The sequence below is a fragment of the Microchirus variegatus genome (assembly GCF_963457635.1).
Source record: "Microchirus variegatus genome assembly, chromosome: 4".
In the NCBI taxonomy this organism is placed as follows: domain Eukaryota; kingdom Metazoa; phylum Chordata; class Actinopteri; order Pleuronectiformes; family Soleidae; genus Microchirus; species Microchirus variegatus.
Genome location: NC_139805.1, coordinates 21,910,930 through 21,932,545, shown reverse-complemented (window position 1 = coordinate 21,932,545; position 21,616 = coordinate 21,910,930). Strand labels below are relative to the sequence as shown.

Genomic DNA, 21,616 nt, shown 5'->3' with positions numbered 1-21,616 from the left:
ACCTTTTTCTTTCTTTTGAAAGGCATGCTGTAGCTCGTGCTGTGCGATGCTGCTTCTGCTTCGTTATCCGTCAGCGCTTTCACTCACTGTCGAGAACAGTTTCCCTGGTGCCAGCCCCACTACCAGGAAGTCACACTATCACTTGTTTTGTGGTAATGACCATTTTCATGTACTCGGACTTGTAAAAGAATAATAGTTTCAAAACAAGATCATCAACTGAAAAAACAAGGATACATTTAAAATAAGACTTTTATTTAAAATAGACCAAACACCCATAAAAAGGCAATACAGGCAACATTTATAAGAAACGTCAAAACTTATTAAAATTTTAGTGCTGATATTAAATCCGCAGCACTTGAAAGAGAAACTACTTAATATTGCATTGCACACATCCAGACTGCTACACACATCTTCCTCTGGATTGTACGACAAACGAGTAAAAAATAGACCACTTTTATATAATGAGTAAAATCTGTTGTAAATGACAGGAAGAAATGCTTTGAGCAGCAAAAAGCGAGCAGAGGTTTCACTGCCAGGATAGATCAAAACGCACAGCTGCAAAATCATATAAAATCTGAATTTTCATGCACACTATAAAATAGTCCACACAGTTTCACGTATCATTATTCACCAAATAAAACTAGATTCTTGTCATGCAAATAAAATCTCACATATTTGACAGTGATGTTTTGAGAAGATCAGACAAACTCCGGCTCGCTGCCCCGGTTCCTGGTCAGAGCTAATTTCTTTCCACACAGACGTGCCAGTGGAAGCCCAGACAGGCCCAACACGGGTGAATATGGGTAGTTGTTGTTGGACTGGTTCACGTTGAGCTCGGCTAGGGAGGAGCTCAGATTCTGCTCTGGCCCTGCGTCATCTTCCGGAGGTCCGCTGTCCGGCACAGCAGGCGGCTCTTTATCTTCTGGGTCGTCTTGGTCCTGATCTTGGTCTGGGTCGGTGGGAGGTGCAGACTGGTTGGACAGATCCAGACTGTCCCTGTAGCTCAGCTGGTCATCGTCCACACTGACCTCGCTCTCCTGCTTCATCAGGCCACCAGAGTGTGTACTTCTCTGACCGCTGTCATCCAACTCAGATTCAGAGAGCTGCTCACTGGAGCCCAAAGAACTTTCTAAATGGAGATTAAGTTGCCACAGGTCACAATGTGACAATAGCAACATTGTGCTGGTAAAACAAGGCAACTGCAAACGGGTTAAGAGACTGAAAACACAGTGTGGATACAAGACGATATAAGATAATTCTACTAATAAACACGTCCTGGCCCCGCCCTGCACTGCTGGTGTATATGAACAAACGCTTCTTCTGATCTGATAGTATTGTTTGGCAGAGCCTGTTTTCAGGTAAAGGATGCAGCATATATATGTTAAACAATAGACAAAAGTGACAATCACTGGGCTAACAGTAAATAAAAAACATGGCATGGATGAAAACTATATATAAATGTGCAGTGTCTGTATTTCTGTAATGGGGATGATTACGATTTAAAACATTTGAGAGATTTCATCATCTGCCTTGTAAACACTTGTAAACATCTGTAACTCAGCAGGAGCTCTGTTATCTGCAGTATTATTATGTTTACTTGGTCTCTATGGAAACTTACCACATCCCTCCTCCATCTTGTCAGAGTCCAGTTTGCTCTGCTGCTCTCCTCCATCTTCCTCTCCATCAGCAGGACTCCTCGTCTTCTCCTCTGCATTAGGACCCTGAAACCAGCACCAGGAGGAAAGATTGAGTGACATCAATGAGATAACGCACAGTGTGTGGTTTTTGTTTTTAAGTATCAAACACTAAAGACACATTTATTTTATATATATATGTTTAAAAGAGACAGGATATTACTGATCATCAGTACACAGGGTTGAAAATGAATCGTTTCTATGGGCCATAACTCGGGGTGTGAAATGCACGTCAACCTTTTTATTTGCCATTTACCTTTATACCAGATTATGTTCACGCTCATAAATGACTGACTCATTTCAAGGTTTCCTCTTCCCCATCATAAAGTTACGTTTGTAAAATAACCGCGACTGAGCTTGATCAAGTTCCTCCGAAGCCTCAACTGAATAATAAAAAAAACGTCCATGAACAAGAAACATCCCTCTTTAAAAAAAAAAATTGTGGTTACAGGTACTTATGTAAAGATAATAACGACAATACCACAATGATTTTTTAAAGCATATTGAAAATCAGTACAAAGGGCGTTACCATATCATCTCCTGTACTGAGATTAACCCAATTACCTGTTAATGTTTAACCTTTTATTGACGACATATCAGTTTATTTAATCCCATAGGACACTTGGTCATATTTGTTTTAACATTTGATACGTGAATTCTTGATCATGTCCAAAGAGGTCACAGTGAGTGAACGCTGACCGTCAGTCCTGGTGAACATTTGTGTTTCAAATACATAGTACATTTATTATTTGTATGTGGTTATAAACATACATTGAATAAAGCTCAGAGCTGAATTTTAGTTCATGAAGTTGGTAATTGCATTTTAAAATGAGAAGTACTGTCCGAGTAGGTTTTATTAAAAATGTCCAGTGAAACCGTTAGGAGGGTTTATTGGCAGATACTGAATATACTACCCATAAATGTGAATATTTGCATTAAAATAAAACTTTACTTGGTTTTTGTAGACTTCGAATAAGCCTGTTTTTTTCTCAAAGGACTTTAGGAAGGCTACAACTTGTGCCAACATGTTTGCAAACCAATAGAAGGACAAAATAGAAGACATTATGAAACAATGTTTATATATTTTCTGGTCTTTCATCTTTCTGGTTGTTGTACCTTTTACCCCGCAAAGAACTCTGGTCAAACCTGGTTGATTTAAATGTATTATAGAAATGAAGTTGACTTCCTTTTTCCTTCAAACACTTGGATAAAGGAAGGTCGAGTCCTACGTTTATGGCCCTCTGCAGTCTCACATCTAAGCTCATTAAATCTCACAGACTGGACCTTTGAGACATACCTGCTGAGCGGTGATAGAAGCAGAGCGACAGATTTTGTGTGACTGAGAGGTTTTGGACTGGAAGATGGATGAATAGAAGACAATGAGGGCCTCCACGATGCGGGCCTGGTGCGGGTAATCAACCAGAGATGACAGAGATATCGTGGCCCCAGTTGGACGTGGACGCATCAGCGAGGGTCCAAACACAATCCCCAAGTTACTGGGACTCATCTTGTTATCTTCCTCCAGCTCTGAGATTCTGGGAGAAGACAGAATAGACAAATGATTTCTGCACTTCATTGACTTTAACAGTACTGGGCTGTTTTGCTGCATAGTAACGGACCTTTGCAGGTGACGAATGATGTATCGCAGTGAAGAGAAGTTGGTCTTGGGCAGCTCCTTTAGAAGCTCCTTCAGCTTGTCCACAAGCACCAGAATCTCTGGATCGGTGTCTGGACCCAGGTCGACCAGCTCAGGCCCTCTGCCCGCTGCTGGGTTCACACTGCTCGACTCCGCCTCCTCCCCCTCGGGTGTTTCTTCTTCACTGTGCAGACTCTCTTTGGCCAAACCCATCAGACTGTTGTACAGGCGGAACAGCATGATGGGCTCCGGAAGCTGGTGGACAAAGATAAAGGAAACACAGTTGAACTGAGCACGAAGAACAAAAAGGAGACAACGAAACACGTTCTTTACATTTAACAACATTAATTAAAGACTCATTGACCTGCTTATTAATGGAAATACGTGTTTTATAATCAATATGCTTTTCACCATCACTTTAGACACGTCTGTAACTGGTTTCGCGCAACTGCACATATGCACTTTTGCTTTATTTATTCTGTATTAATTATGTTTTTTCTTCAGTTTTGTTTCATTTCATGGATCATTTTCTTGAACTTGCTTTAAAATGTTTGAAAAACATCTGTCCTCTGCCTTACCTCTGTGTTAAGTATAATTTACTGTTTCCTCGTGAAGAAAGGTGATTTAAGTGAATGTAGCATGGTTTTTAGTGCAAGAATTTCAGAAACTACTGATCTTAACAGTGGTTCAATCAAACAATAAATATCCAGTGAGTGACATTTCTCAGGGTAAAAGAATGCCTGGAGAATGACTGGACTGGTTTCAAATGATAAAGTTACTTGAATAAATCGTACGTTACAACACCTCAAAACTTGAAGCAGATGAGCTACAGCAGCAGAACACATCACTTTATTTGCTCCTGTGTAACTGATAAAGTGGACTGTGAACATGCAGTGCATATTATTCACAATCAGGTGTGTATATAAAGTGTATGGTTAGTATATACTATTTCAAAATTTATATTTTATGGTGCCGAGCGCGACTTATTGCAGATTCAAATAAACAAATCCAGACATGATTAGAGTACAATCAATCTCTTGTCAACTTAAATAGTCAAAATGATTTACAAATTCAATTAGTTAGAATTTTACTTGATTACCTAATATAATAATACTTATAAAAGCTTATTGTGGAATCATCCTGTCCAGTAAACTCAAAACGACAAGCTCCTCCATGTGATAGAGAATACAGCTGCATATGAAAGTATTTTAGCTGCACGTGTACCTGTCTGAGGTAAAGCTTGAGAACGTTGCTGATATCGTGCGGTGAACACTGGGACAGCTCTACCAGCTCTTTTCCGTTCTCAAAGGCCTGACACAGTTTCTCCACACGAGTCTTCACCCCGTTCACCCTGTAGATTCCCTGTAGGCAGGAAGCAGTGGTTATTACTGGACAGTACTGACTCTTCCTCGGTGTCAGACTGTGACCAAACTTAGACGTACTCACCTTCATCTTGAGCGCCCGTCTCTCAATCTCAGAAATGCACTTGGTGATGATGAAGGGGATTCCGTCACTGGCGCAGCTGGCGACCTGAGAGAACTCCCTGCCGAACAGCTGCAGACGACCCTGCAGCTTTTTATGGCCGCACTGGATGGCCAGAGTCTCCAGACAGCGTTTGTGACACGCCAGGAAACACTGAGGACAGAGAGGATTTGAAGAACCATTGAAAACATCAATTGAATACTTCAAGGAGCTCTGCCACAGCAAAACGTTTTTTGTGCAAAGTGCAGCTCACTCAACGAACAAAATACAGCATGTCCCTACTCCGACATTTTAGAAATTTGATCTTAAGCCTTCTAACCTGTGTAAATTATTTATTTAAAGCTTTATAAAAAAGGTTTTAAAGTCATATTTATGAGAAATCCATCATATTTCTGCTCCTGCGTGATACAGGAGGTCATTCCTTCCTTCTGCAATCAGACCACCACTTCTCAGCATCTTAAAAGCGTCAGTTTTTTACCAATTCTACACCAACATTCATCCATTTGCACTACCTTTAGCCTCTCACTGCATTCTATTCAATGCAATTATTTATTTTTGTCTTTCTCTGGTTTCACATTGCAAATGAGGGTAAACCCACAATGATTCCATGAGTATAAACAAAGGTAGTATGCATGTAAAGTACAATCACATCACATAAGTGCTTCCCTCGACTCAAATGTCAGGATGAGGAACTCACCTCCTCACACTCTGCCCCCTGGAAGTAAACGTAGCTGTCACACTCGCGGCACTTTGACGGAGTCCGCAGTTTCCTCAGTCGGTGAGTCTGAGCCGCTTTGGACAGTCCGATGTTACGGAAAGGTCGGGTGGACACAACCACGTCAGGATCCATGCCGTTGATATCTGGAGAGGAAAGAAACAAAACCATCAGAGAGGCTCTAACAAAGCCAAGGAAATGTAAGATCATCTATAAAACAAAAGATCTTACTTGGACTTTCAAATGAAGTCACGTTCCCGTCTTTCTCATCTGCATCTTCATTAGACGACATCGTTCCAGTGGATGATGTTCGAGCAATTTTACTGATGTCACCTACAAATCAACACCATCTTTAAAAACAATTGTCCGAGATATGCAGGGAAGACTTCAGCAGAGGAAAGTTCTTATCTTTGTGCCTGATGAGGAGAATCTGAGAGTGTAGTGAATGTTACTGTGAATCTGAGGTGTCCTTACTTGTGCTGATGGTAGGAGACTCGAGGCCTCCGTCTCCTCCGACACTGTCATCACTCACTGTTGAACCCCAAGACTTGTGACCTTGCCCTGTGGACAGCCAAAGTCAGTCGTTTTATTTTATTCTTATTAGTTTATCAGTCTGGGACCATGTAGGAAAACAGCTTTTCTTTCACACACACACACACACACACACACCAACATCCCATTCAATTCAGGAATTGGTAATGGTTTATATTAAATGTCGATCTGTGGATTTTATGAATCGATATTATGATCTTTCAAAATTATCACACTAACATTTTTGAACCGAGCCATAGTTTATATATGCAATTTAACATTGTATTACTTTTAACTATAGGTCGATTCTCAAGTAGTAGTTTGTAACTATTTAATATAAACAAATCAAGATTTTTGGCTTCACGAATGTGTTCAAAAGCACTCCCTGAACAGCTGTCTGACTATGAGCCTGCATGTTCCATGTTACAACTGCTGCTGTTGCCTTGCTGCAGCTCCAAGTAAGTATCCTGGATGCAGTTCAGACAAATAATTTGATATTAATAGACAGATATACACCACAGCAGCAGGCGACATCACTTACTCTTGCGTTGAACCTCTGCCTCTCTGTCAGCAGCTGTTGTATCCGAGCCAGTGGCCGGACTGTCCGCGGGGCTCTGCTCTGTGTTGAAACTGTCGTTCCTCGGCCTGTGGCCGTGACTGCACCAATGAGAAGATTATCAAATCAAATTAACAAAAGTTAAAACGTCAAACTTTGTCCTGAAAAGGTATTGATTTAAAACTTTGAGGTTCTCACTGCGATGAGCTGGAGGGGGAGTAGGCCTCAAATGTGTAGTGAACAGTCGGCTGCTCCGGTAACTGCAGGTCTCTGACGTGGGCGGCGTACTGTTGTCCCGGGTCATACAGCTTACTGCTCTCACACAGAGTCTGGTAGTGGACGGGCAAAGCTACCGTTTGCATGTGCATGAGCTGGTAGTAAGAGATGGTCGCCTGGAGGAGGAGGAGGAGAAGTTCAGCAATCGACATTAAGCTGCAGCAACGAGGAATCGGCAGCTTGCGAGAGTGTGTTTTTGTGATTCCTCTGACCGAGCGAAGAGTCTGGTCGCTCTGTTTGATGACGTCCTGCAGCTGCCGTAGCACAGTGACCTTTGTGTGCTCCAGCTCCAGCTGCTGAGTGGTGGCGTCTGCGATGCATGTCCGGTAAGTTGCCTCAGCTTCATCTGCCTGCACGAGCATATTGTACCATTAAAATAAAAAAATCTCTTTATCCTTTTCTTTTTTTAATATCAGAACAGAGAAAGTTCCAGAGAGAACATCTAATGATTTTTGCATGCAGTCCTGAGTAAAGTACCATTGTTCCCCAGGTGCATGTCCTTGTATTTATATTAAATTATTTAATTTCTAAAGGTTTGTGAACAACTGCTCTAAACCTCCACATGCAGAAAAAACAGAAGATGCAGATAAAGACCTTATTGCGAGCTTCTTCCTCCACTCGTTTCTTCTTCTCCAGAGATTTCGCAGTAGATCCTCCTCCCTCCTCCTCAGCTCGACAGGCCGCCATTTTGGCCTTGTCGTAGTCCTCGCAGCGAGCCATGTAAGCATGCTTGGCCTTACGCAGGTTCGCCTCACACTCCATCTAAATAGAAACACAATTTTTTTGGTGCTTTTCCCTTTTCTTATCTTTACTTGGGAGATAAATGGCTACATGTTTGTACACGTAAATGAAAATGAGCCTGTACCAGTTTTCTCTTTGCTCGAATCCAGTGCTCTTTGATCTCCTTCCGTCTCTTTTCGTGGTCCTGTTTTCGCTGCATCAGAGGCTGCACAGAAACAACAAAAACAGATCAACACAGTGTGCACAGGAGCATGACACTCTGGTATTAAAAGCAGCAGGAGGTTATGAGTGACTTGCAGGGTGATTTAAAGCTGCAGTTGGCAGAATGCCTAGAAAAATAGTTAACTGCCGAGTCCTCAGGTCATTAAATACTAATATTTATGGATCATGGCTCTATGTCCTGAGCACCTCCCACCTAATGAGCATAGACCCATATTTTTAGAGTTTCAAGATGTTTTCTGCCTGTATTGTTACTGCAGGGGCCCTTTGCCCACAAGGCGCCAGACCCTCCAACTGTGCTATCCTGACCCCCCCAGGTTCATAGTAGATATATTCTTCCCATATACCATACCGTCTCCTCCGAGACTCAAAAGTCATTGAGTATGAATGTGTACATGTGGTGAGTGGACTGCGGAAGCCCGTGTTTCTATCGAGTGGAACGGTTTGGTATTTTTTTGTGTGTTTACATTAAGAATAGTGCCAAAATAACAGTAAGGTCAGGATCATCCAGAAAAAAGATGACTTCTCTGTGAGTGGTGTTTCTTCTTGTTAAGACAAACAGCCACAAATCCTCCATTATTGTCTGTTGTCTCACGTTTGAGGTCGCAGCAAAGGTACAACATCACACTATGCATCTCACTGGCCATCAGGCACAGCCCACACTACTCCTACCAAGTCGTACTGTACCAACATAAATTGCTCTTCAGAGAGGGCGATACAGAAAACTGTCTTTCAGATCACTTGCTTTACACTAAACCGATTATGGCATTCTTGTTGAATAACACCAAGCATAATAACATAGCACAGCATTTTTAAACAGATGAAGTGAATAGTTCCGTCACCTGGATGAAGGTCTGGCTGTGCAGGGTGGTGCTGGCCTGCTGCAACCCCACACTCTGCTCCTGGTCCTGCTCCAGAGCCAGAGAGTAGATGGAGAACAAAGGCATGTGGGGCTGGAGGAAGTAAACAACACCAAAAGTAAGGATTTGATACTCGGATTTAAAGTATTGTTGGTGTTAAACAGTTTATCACAGAAAAATGGTGAGAGAAGGTCAAAAAAGGGGGGTTTACATGCGTTATGCTGTGTTTGCAGGACTGGTATAATCTCTGGAGGCCCTTGGAGAATTCAGTCTCTGATAAAAGAGAAGAACACAAATAATGTAATGTGTGTTTGCAAGTGTTCAACAGTACATTTATATTCTGATACTGATATATTAATGCAAACAAACATCAAGTTGCAAAGGGTCAAACTTATTTATTTCAAACTATTCTTTTGAAATAATTGTAATTTCTTAAACACATTGATCAATGAACTCATTTGGCTCAGACACTTACCGAGTGAAATTCTCTTTTCCACGTAGCTGATCAGGTCCTTCATGTACTTGGAGATGGTTTTGGCATAAAGCAGAGCAGAGTCCACTCCTCCCTCGCTGTGCTGGAGGATCACGTCCACTTCCTCTCCTCGGCCTGCACGTCAACACACAAACATGAGTCACTATTTTGAGCTAATGATTTGTGGTGAGGTGAAGATGAAGATCAGTGAAAATCTCCAACATCTGGCATTTTATTTTGGTGATAACCGTTTATTACAGTTTCAGTCTCTTTGAACCGTGTCAAAGCTCTAAATGTATTTTTATAATAATATACTCGTCTGCAGGCTGTTTAACTTATCAGGCCTCACTCTTACACACAAGAACCAGTTCAGAAGAATACACAAGTGCTGTATCGCTTCAGCTTTCTCATCATACTGCATTGTGGTACCAAAAGGAAAGAAAACGTATTTACTTTCCTTAGTCCCCCTGGCTTCTGTCTCCATTTGTGTGATTGTATACATTGTTAATGTATAGTTACTCAAATAAAGCTTTATCTAAAAAAACCTTTGGACATAGTGTGCATGCTTTAGGGGTCTATTTTTGGTGTACTTCAGGGGCAGCATGACAGTGTCATGGACATACCCGATACATATATGTACTACAGCATTTAGGGTTGTATTGTGTGGATAAAGACAATTCTTGAAACAATGCCGTGCTTACAGAAAACTTTTTAGAATGAAAAAGACAAGTTCCAATTCTCCACACATTATCACACAGCAAAATGAGCAGTTAACTGAGCTGTAACTCACAGTACGACTTTATCATTCCTAATATTTAGTATTTATTATGGTGATGTAGATAAACTAGCCATAGACAAAACTCTAAATGTCTTTTTTTTTTCTTATATACTCTGCAATAAAGTCTAAGCTCATGTAGCTAGTCATTTAGTTGTTTAACCGATCAGGTGTTTTCTCTAAATATCTTCATGCGAGAAAGCAAAAGTCTGCAGACGCACCTGCAGACATAATCCAATCAAATCTCTGCATAATGTCCAGAAGAGAAAGTCTGGTTACACCACAGTAAGTGTCCAGCCTCCTTCCAGCTAAAACCAGACACCACCGTGCAGTTTACTGTCCAACATAAATGAACGACAGATTACACAGACATCAACTAACCAACGAGTGACCGGGAATACAGATGTGCAGACGTAACAAACACACACACGCACACAAGTAGGAAAGTGAGACAGGACTAATTTCCTACCCATGTCTTGCAGGTCGCTCCTGAACTGACCGCCGTCCGTTGCAGCGTACAAGTTCTCCATCGACTGCACAACAAAAACAAACTCGGATCAAAACTCCTCATCATTCATTCATTTTCTCTACACCCAATGCAAAACTGGAAGTGTAAATAATGTAAACTGTGATAAATATTCACTGACCCTGCTTTTCTCTGTGGGCAGCAGAGAGAGCAACGTGCTGCTGTCCACTTCACCCATCAGCAGTTCTGAGACACTGAGAACCAGAAACACAAAGACACTGTTACATCAGTACTACTTTTATACACTTTTAATAAGAACTCACTCTTCTTGTAGGTTTTAAAACAAAGACCAGCAGGGGGCACTGTAGAGCAGATTTTAAAGGGAAGGGAAGGCAAGGCAAGCCATTGGAGAAACCACAGCAGGATCATAAATTATAAAAATAAGTTGTATCTGCATTATTTCTGCCCAACACATTTGACCCATTGTTCTTCCACTTTATAATTTAGACACCTCTCTTTCAGATGACCCGACTTAAAAAAACAAACAAACAGGCAAAACAAAATAACCTCTTGTATTTTTTTTAGTTCATGGATGAAAAAGAAGAAAAACAGAATGAGGAAACAGACTCTCAGGCAGATGTCAACCATGTGTGCCAGCTCACTTCCTCCTGTGACTGATAACCCCTGAAACGCCACACAATATACTCATCTTAGACAACGTAAACATATTTAGTACAAAGACAATTTATTATATTATTATATATATATATATATATTTATATTATTCTATTTAATATATAATTTTAAGGACAAATTCATCAGGTAAAGACACCAATTTTGCACTTTGATGATTTCATAGTTGATGTAAATTCATTGGCCCTCGACTCGTCTCCACTATTTCAAATCAAAAGAAGAGTCTTTATCCTCCAACTCTCCTGTCAGTGGCAATCTGTTCTTTTAGCAGCCAGGTAGTGAACAACAACTTCAAGTTTTGGTTTTGTGTCGCACAGCAGACGAAAAACCACTTCCTGTTTTCAGCTCAGCCTCATGCAAATGTGTCACCATCATTGCATTTCTCATTCCCAACAACAGACTACAACGTTCATGTTAACACACATCCTGCCTGTAAAAGTACAGGTAAATATCGCTGTTTCGCTGGCAAGGGAATGCAACTATACCAATAACAAGTGTTTGGAAAAATGAATACTACAGGGATCGGATTGTCAAGGGATTATTAAACAATAACAAATATGAAAACATAAACCAGGTACCTACTTGCTGCTAAAAGCAACAGCAATTGTTTCAATTGCTTTTTCAAACTCCTTCTTGTCTGCCTCATTACAGGCCTCATAGTGGAAACCTGAAAAAAGAAAAATACACATTCAGTTTCAGTAGTGTTAAAAATAAACATCGATTGTATACACCTGCACATCAGTTACAGATCTATCTGAGCAATAAATGCTACTTCAAATACACGTCAGCCTCAACATGAGCTTTAACTGTGCTGCTGCAGAACATCAACCCAGAAACAGAGGCTGCATCTCTGAACACCACTGTTATCTTGGACACAGCAGCTGCACAGAGCGAGGGAGGGTGAACCTGCTGCGTAATTTATGTGCAATCAATTCTTCCCAAAAACTAAAGATGGACAATGTTTTAACTGCAACGTTAAAAACCATGCCATAATATTTGCATTTTTAAACACACCGTCACTCAACCTGCTGCAGCTGCTGCAGCGGAGGCCGTGTCCCGGAAACAGCGCTCTTATGGGACATCCTGCTGCTATGTCTTAATGCAAACGTCACTGTGTGACCCGTCAGAGTTGTCAGTGAGAAAACTCTCCCTCTGGCTCAAGTTTAGGGAAAAACTCAATAAAAAGGACTCCTGTAGCAGTTAAAACCAAAGCAGTAGAAGCAAAGCTATGACCAAGATGACGATGAGATAAACAACATTTTAGAATAAAATGACATTAAATTATACATATAATAGGATTGTGTATACATTAAATTGCAATATCTTCTGGCGATCCACACCCCTGGAATCAATCAACAGATACTGAAAACAGTATTTAAAGTTCATCATGATGTTGTACACCAACTGATGAAGTCATGAAGTTCAGTTGGTTTCAATAACTGGAACAATGCAACTTCACTACTAGATGCCACTAAAGTCTATACACTGGTCTTTTAAATGTTCTCTCCTTATATTTACCTTTGACTTTTGATATGAGCTTCCCGGCCGCAGTGAGGATCTCCACAGTGTTTAGCAGAGGGTAGGTGTTGATGACCTGACGCAGCACACGCAGGACCTCACCCAAGCACTCATGGGCCACGGGCCGCTGACTCTCCTTACCTGGATGGGAGGGAGGGTGAAGAGGGTGGAGAGGTGGTGGATGAAGTTAGCCACACGACAGTGAAGCATTTGTGGGATGTTTAACGTTTGTGGTTAAACTTTTTATCGGTATGGAATGGGGTTTGGTTGATGAGAGAATCTAAATGTCAATAAATGTAAATGTCAGTGTGAATAGTTGTCCACACTAGGATAGGTGACGTGTGAATCAAAAATTGTCTTTCAATTACGATTAAAAATTAGCAGAACAGAACGATCGGAAACAAAACGACGATTACAAAATGGGGGCTTTTATTGTTGTAATGGTGTTACACTTCCTGTCTTGCTTATCATCCAGCAATAGAACACAGGCATTCAGTGGAATCGGGTTAAACACCCAGAGTGAGTAAAGATATATACAATCATGTATAGTTATTTTAAGGTTAATTCAAAATGTTCATGTTCAAAGCCACTTTTTTTTAGCAAAGCTTTGACCAAGATGATGAGATAGAATAATGTTTCCCAATGAAATAAACAGAAGAACATCTTAGAATAAAATGACATAAAATTATATGTATAATAGGCTTGTATATTATGCAGCCGTTTAAGTTTGGGAATATGCTTTGCAGTTGAAAATGTCAGTAAATTGCAATATCTATTGGCGACACACACCCCTGGAAGTATTTAAAATAAGGTACAACTTGTACGATGGGAACCAAGTTCCCTGATCCGTTAACCGGCTTAAACTTTTGATAATTCTTATTGATTAATAACTGCTTGTAACCAGCCTCAAGCAAAACCAGTAAATAATCTAAAACTAAAGAGTAAATATTGAAGGGAAGTCTTAGTACACATCACTACAATGGCAGTATACGACAACTCTTTCAGCCCAAAATAATAACCAAAAAAACAAACCCCAACCATAAGAAAGCAACCAAAATGTGTCCTCACAACCTCCGCAAAGACACACAAGTTTCATCATCTTTAAGTTACACAATTTTGCCTCCTCCTGCTGAACTTTGTGATGGAGGCACGTAGCTGACAGATGAGGCCAGAGTGCAGCTGGTTCCTCTATCCTCCCACAGTCTGGATGCATCTGAGCACTGTGAGCACTGACAGCAGACAATAAGAACAGAGTGATCTGGACACTGTGCCACAGAGCATGTGTTCTTTTCTACTGTTTTTCAAGATTAGACCACAGTTTTGGTCTCAGTAGCTAAAGAAAACAAATCACCTTATAAATACACACTCGATTTAAACAATAGTTTGAAGTTAAATAAATGAAAATGGGACCTAAAATGCAAGCAGAGCTCAAATTGAGATTAAGGAACTCTGGATTGCAGCAAAGCAGTAGACAAGATCCAAACTCTGATTGTGCGGCTGATTAAGAGGAGGAGACGTCGGGTCACGATGATGTAGCCGACCTATCAGAGGAGGAAGTGTGGACAAGGCCGTTGTGTCAGAGACTATCCATCATGGCTTCCTGTTTAGAGAGCCAACGCTGGGTGGAGAACATGATAGATCCAGAGTCAGATAAGAGCAAACGGAGTGATACAAAACCAAAGCTCTGTCCATCTCATCGTATCCACAGAGGATGTTTCCCAACCACACAAATTCAATTCATTACACAATGCTTTAAGGACTTGAACTCAGACTGCGTAGCTGGGAGCTCGGGCTATTTGATATTGAGCCATTCAGTCGAATATTAGGATATGAAATAGCGTTAAAAAGATACAGGATCCACATGCAATTCTACAAGAAAAGCCTAAGAAATACACCTGATACCTAAAAAGTCACAATTGTGCGTGTGTATATATCTATATCTCTACAACACACCGTCACTGCTCTTTTTAGAGGTTTATGCTCCTCACAGGAGATAAAGATCATATATCAGGACATAACCTTTAAATATTGAGATATTATTCATATTCCGTAATTCCCAGCCCTATAGATGATAAGCTGCCCTCTCATTTGTTTCCAAAAGACTTAAAAAATAAAATGTACTTTCATAAACATGATTGATAAAATCATTTTTGACTGAATTAATTCATTCACCTGTTGTAACCAATGTGCCAGCCAACCTACCCATCTGTGCAATTCACGAGGACAATGTCCAGCGTACATGACATTAGGAAAAACATATTATTGTTTTAGACGCGTTATTGGTAGAGCTGGCTAATTTCTCAAAGTCAGACTAAAACACGCAGACAAAACGATAAAAAGTTGAACTACTGTTGCTGAAATATCTTCCATTGGACGGGAGTTGCAGTCGCTTGAGCTGACCTGGGTGATATGCAAACACACCTACAGAGTTCCTACCCTGGCTAACACCCGGAAATAACAAAAGCAGCCATTACACATAATATGACAACAGCGACCGTACATTTGTCGGATTTACGAGGAAACGGATTTTACGCGCAGGGCTGCTGGTGCCAACCCCAGCTGACATAGAGCATAGACAGGTCATTATTATTACTATTACATATGACGTTACTCTATGTAAAGTGTCTTGCCGTTTTAAACCTTGCCACATTGCTGAGGAAGAGAAGAGTCGAGTGTCAATGAGGCTTCAGTAAACAAGAAGCTGGCTTCCTGCTGGAGACAAGAGTGCGGTAGAGTCTGCGGGTGCAGCGGAAACACAACCCTTCATTTGGAGAGAGTAAGCTCAAAGTCACTTGTTGCCTTGGTTCTACAGGTTTGTTCCAACAACCACCTTTCTCCTACTCCCTTCACCTTCCTTATCAACGCATACTCAAAAGTATCAATGTACAGAATCGGTGTAAATCGACAGAAACCTAATTTCAGCCCTTCTCAAAATGAGGAGTGTGCGACAAAAGGGGAAGCTGGAGACGAGACTGTATTGTTCAAAGAGCAAAGATAAACACGGGGCATACGGTCACAAAACATTACTCATGTCTTAAATTTTGTGACTGCGTCTTATTCCCAGAATACTGAGTTCAAACAGAAATGAGAAACGTTCCTGTGACTTGTGCTTTGGTAAACATGCAGCAACTCATAAAAGAAACATAAACCAAACTCGTTTTGACAGGTTAGAAGGTAAATATTTGAACTTTCATACGTCATTGGGAACGTTTCTGCGGAATGATTAGAGATGGGTGGCACTTTGTACTTGTGGATTAAAAAAAAAATAAAAAAAATAAAAATAAAAAAGGTGTCATACCTTCAGTGAGAACCACATCCTTCAGTTTCTCCACAGCTTCAGCAAAACGCGCCACATCCCTCAGCAGGGCCGGGATGTCCTCCACTTCAATGGCTGTGCTCTCTGGACTCTCAGATGGAGTCGTTGGGGTCAAAGCCCCTTTCCCTTGGCTCTTGGAGAACACCCAGGACTGAAGTGGGAATCCTGAGAAGAAAATATGCATAAATAAGATTAATCAACAGAGAGAGACTTAACCATGTTGCCACAAGTGAATTGTCAAAATGCATTTTAAATGACTACTGTGTGCATTTCTTATGTTATTGCAGTTTTATGGACAAACCGGCTTTTTAGCATAAATTTGGCTGAATAACTAAGAAGCTGCAGTCAGCTCGCAGTAAGCGTAGCAAAATTCAGGTGTCTTGAGGTGAAGTATAATTGTTAATAAAAAAATAAAAAGATATGTTATATTTAAGATTTAAACAGTGTAATTGAATGAGCTTGACATGCTAGTTGGACGTGATAGCTTTTTAACAAAGTTGGGGCTAATCGTTTCCCCTTGCTACCTATTTCTATGCTAAGTTTAGCTAAGCTAAACAACTGCAGGTTCATATTTAACAGGCACGTATGAGCGTTGTACCAATGTTCAAATAACTATTTCTTTAAAGTTAAGTTTGCTGCTTGTTTAAAGGTGCATTGTGTAATAAATCTAAAGCAACTGGCTATAAAATCCTCTTAATATGTCACAGAGACTCAGGAATAATGTTCATATAACAAACTGAACTCACCAACAACAACAGTACAGACAAAATATTTGCATTAAAAAAATATTATGCATACTGCAAATCATGTTTATGTTTTGAAATCATGTTTTGGCATGTGGCGCCACCTACCGCCGTCCACCAATCATTGCAGTCAGTAGAGTCTCAGCTGCCGAGCAACCACGGGTTGCCAGTTACGTAAGAAAACGAAACCTAAAATACCGTGGTATTTTGAATTTGAATGAAGTAACCGTTTTTGGCCACATTCTTACATAAGGCACCTTTAATTTATTTCACAACAATTTCTCAGAGAATTATGTAATTGAATGAAACAGAATAATGACTCAATGATTTAGTGCCTTCAAATAGGACTTGTGAACTTGTGTTGAGATAAAAAGGAGAAGATTTACATGAAGCAGCTAACTGGTGTCCCGCCCTGTTTATTGATGCTCTGTTATTTATTTTATGGCGACTGTGGCCCCTGAGACAAACAATTTGCCCACCCATGCTTTACTCTATTGAGACTTCAAATTGCATATTCAGAATAATATTTAATTTACACCTTAATGAATCTAGAAAGGTTGTGATAAAAATATAAATTAGATTCATTTGTTTCAGCTGTGGGTCGATCAAATGTTGGACATGTCATGAACACAAACAGGTACTGATGAGTTTGAACCACACCTGCAGCGCTGGCATGTCTGCTCAGTGCAGTTGGTCTCTTCAGGGTGGACACAGGAGATGGGCAGCTCATCCCTTGCATGGCTGGCAGCTTAAGGTGCTGTATGCTCGGGGTACCGGGTGAGGACATGGAGGGGTCGTGGAGCCCGGCAGAGGACGGAGTGAGTGTTGGACAGGAGGACGTAGACAAGGGGGAAGAGGATAGGGTGACGTCACCTGCATCTTTACGCTCCTGGAGGATGGACAGCTGAGAGAGCAAAGGTAAAGGGGGTAAAAAGGTCAAGACGATCACATGATTCCTGAGTCCTGAATGAAAAAATACAACAGTGTGACTTCACTGTGCTCTCGCGGCCTCAAACATAAGTGGCACTGCTGATGTTAGTGAACACATGCACAAAGACTTTCACAAGATCCTGTGTTGCATAACACTTCCTGGCTCCAAGCTGTTATCGGGTGTGGCAAACTGAGCAGAGTTTCAAAAACAGATATTTACAGTTTGGAAACATATCAATAAAGAAAATATGCATCATTAATAAGGCTAGTTGTTATAATAATTAGGGATGAAATATTTACTAAATTAATCATTACTCGTTCGTTTCTTTGCTCCAAATCATTCAAATGTAATCATTGTGTTTTATGGACAAAACAAGACATTTGAGAACATCATCATCATTTCCAGGTTGGAAAAAAAAAAATGATCAAAGTTTTATGGACCAAATTATTTCTTAATTAATTAGTGGTGAGAATCACAGGGTACTTCAATATGGAAATGGCTCATTTGAATCCACTTCCAGAGGGTTTACAAAAAACATCTTCTCAAGACCGTTCATCAAAAGGGCAAATAAACAGGTGTCTTTTTGTGGTAGTAACGTGACGGCACAGTCGCATGACAGAAACTCAACGCCTTTAGGAACGTAAACATAGTCAAGACGACGTGCTATGGTTCAAATCAGGCGACATTAAAGCAACATCAACTCAAATAAGACTCATTACAAACAGGGTATGAAAAAGACTGGATGAACAACTGATTACACCTTGAAACAGATGAGCTACCATAACGGGTTGTCCAAATAAAGTGGCTGGTGGTTATCAATATATATAAAGGGAAAGGACAATGACAGGGTCTCTGCAGGTTTCAACAAGTCAAATTTAAGACTTTAAGAATTTTTAAGACCATAATGAATACAATTTAAGACCCATTTCAAATCCATACTGGCAAAAACGTACAAAAGACATGAAGGAAAATTAGAGCCATAAATCGTTCGGCTTGGCTGTGGGTTTTCGTTTAGTTTTCTTCGCTGCTATGCTAAGCTGTAACACAACGTGGCGCGCGCTCAGCGCACTAGCTAGTGGTGCTCGATAAATTCTCACCGGGCAGCACAGGTGGCCTACTTTAGTTCCGTGTTGTAGTTATGTTATCACATGCTCAAAAATAGAAACATTTCAAAGAGAGACTGAAGTTTATGCATGGTTTAAATAAAGGTAACATTAATAGATTTTTAAGACCTTTGACAATTGTATTTAAGACCTTTTATGAAATTTTAGACATTTTAAGGCCTTAAATTAAAATTATTGGATTTAAGACTTTTTAAGACCCCACGGATACCCTGAATGACTATGTCATTTTTATCTTTCATTTTATTTGTATTTATTTCTTAATGTTTTTCATATACATTTTACCTGCCTGTTTTTTTTATTTTATATCTGAATGTTATTTAATAAACGTCTCTTTTCTATGCTTTTTAGTGTTTTATGTAAAGCACTTTGATTTACCTTGTTGTTGAAAGGTGCTATACAAATAAGCCTATGTTGATTTTATATCTTTGTGACTGAACGTCCTTGAGGAGGAAATGACCTTCACGTCTGCTTACTAATGTCATTGTAACGTCTTTCTAGTCGAGTTAGTGAATTTAATTTTCCAGATATGACAGACTCACGTCACAGTTCATGCCTCTCAGAGTTAGGGCCTAACAGGTGCGTCAGCAGCAAAGCCAAGGAAGACTACGACTCAGTGACACAAAGAATGAAAGTATTTTCCAGCACCAAACACTGTCAGTCACACTCACACATACCTGCTTGAGCCATATGTTGTGCTTGTTGGGCAGTATGTCCAGACTGTCGTTGCCTTTGACCCCAGCTTTCTTAACTCTCTGACTGGTAGAGTAAGGGTTGTAGCTACTCCTGCCGCCTCGCTTCAGCATGCTCCTTCCCCCTACGGCTGTGTCCTCACTCTAACCAAGCACCAGACAACGGTCGAAACTGATCTTGCAAGAGTTTTCACACATGCCTCTGCCTCATGGGTGAAAACCCCACACGCAGTCACAATTATCGGAATATTTAACCCGGTGACATCAGGATAACTGGATTTATATGGGTTTAATTTAGACAAGCAGGGCTGGGCAATATGGCTACAAAAAGATATCACAACGGAAACATTTCAAATCAGTCCTTATTGATAATCATCATCGACGTCAGATGATTAAAGACTCATTTGTAATCCTTACTAAAATGGAAACATTGTGACTGAGGAGAGTTATTCAATATAAAATATAGAATGATATACATATTTTTAGAATATATTATATTCTAAAACACAATAGGATCAAGTGCATTTAAGCTGAAAGACGCTGCAAGCTTTTGATAAAGTCTCTTTTGAAAAAATGTGTGATAGAACAGCATCAAATTGAAATCATGTAGTGCTGCAGGAATTCACTGTTCAAAATATCACTATTCAGATGAGAAAATGTGTTTAGTTTGCACAAAATGCCAATCGTGATTTTGATAATTGTGAACGTATGTAACAGAAGTTGCACCAATTATGAAACATGTCGCGATTATAAGATTTGTCAAAATCACTTTTTTAAAAACAATATATAGAATATATTATTGAATTATTGCCCAGCACAAGACATTATTTTACTTTCTCACCATGATCACATCTATTTCAACAATGATTAATGAAAACTTGAAGTGTTTATGTCTCGACTTTCCACAAACTTAAATTACTTTAAAGAACTGTTTTTGTTGGACTTATTGAACTTAACTTCCATTCCATTTGGACGGTCTAACCACAACCTTTAAGACTGTTTTTTTTTTATCCTTAACCTAACCATAATTCACATCTTACCTCTAACTTTTACCCAAAGCTTCAGAAAAGTGGTTCTGCCTCATTAGAATCAGGTTTTGGACTAATGGTCCTTAAAGAGTCGGTGTATGTGTCAGGTCCTACAGAGGCCACAAGAACAAGCACAAACACACACAGAGACCCCTGGCCCAGAGCTTCCTCTCTGCTGCCCTGTCCGCTCCGACTGAAGGTCATCACACACACACACACACACACACACACACACACACACACACACACACACACACACACACACACACACACACACACACACACACACACACACACACACACACACACACACACACACACACACACACACACACACACACACACACACACACACACACACACACACACACACACACACACACACACACACACACACACACACACACACACACACACACACACACACACACACACACACACACACACACACACACACACACACACACACACACACACACACACACACACACACACACACACACACACACACACACACACACACACACACACACACACACACACACACACACACACACACACACACACACACACACACACACACACACACACACACACACACACACACACACACACACACACACACACACACACACACACACACACACACACACACACACACACACACACACACACACACACACACACACACACACACACACACACACACACACACACACACACACACACACACACACACACACACACACACACACACACACACACACACACACACACACACACACACGATGCTCGCTTGCACTCACACACTGTGCGCTGCTCTGCGGCCCGGGGCTTCCTACTCGGCTCTTCTTCGAGATGGATGGCGTCTTGATCAGTTCCCGTTTCTTCCGCGTGAACATCTTCAAAGTGCCTTTCCCGTCCATCCTGACTTCACGCAGTTTCACGTAGAGACCCCCCACCCACCCCCCGACTCTCCACTTGGCCGATGTGCCGCCGGCGCTCAGCAGCGGGACCTCGGTGCCATTCAGACCGACCTGTAGCCACGGAGTGTGTCTGTCCGTGTTCCTCCTACTCCTGCCGCCGCCGCCGCTGCTGCTGCCGCTGCTGCTACTGCCGCTGCTGTCGTACATCGAGCCGCGCAGGCTCAC

At 40.9% G+C, this 21,616-nt stretch overlaps 1 protein-coding gene across 1 annotated transcript; it reads right to left on the bottom strand.

Moving 5' to 3' along the window:
* Positions 1-244: 244 nt before the first annotated feature.
* On the bottom strand, positions 245-21,616 carry arhgap45b (Rho GTPase activating protein 45b). The gene is made up of 24 exons (XM_083888117.1): positions 21,272-21,616; positions 17,354-17,597; positions 15,933-16,115; positions 12,635-12,775; positions 11,699-11,783; positions 10,605-10,677; positions 10,427-10,490; positions 9,186-9,317; positions 8,922-8,983; positions 8,693-8,803; positions 7,756-7,836; positions 7,485-7,652; positions 7,103-7,240; positions 6,813-7,006; positions 6,600-6,715; positions 6,002-6,088; positions 5,759-5,860; positions 5,510-5,673; positions 4,777-4,965; positions 4,555-4,692; positions 3,314-3,585; positions 2,992-3,229; positions 1,619-1,721; positions 245-1,129 (listed from the first exon to the last, which is right to left on the bottom strand). Exons 1-24 carry the CDS (start codon positions 21,596-21,598, stop codon positions 699-701), a joined length of 3,843 nt encoding a protein of 1,280 aa, XP_083744243.1. The 5' UTR covers positions 21,599-21,616; the 3' UTR covers positions 245-698.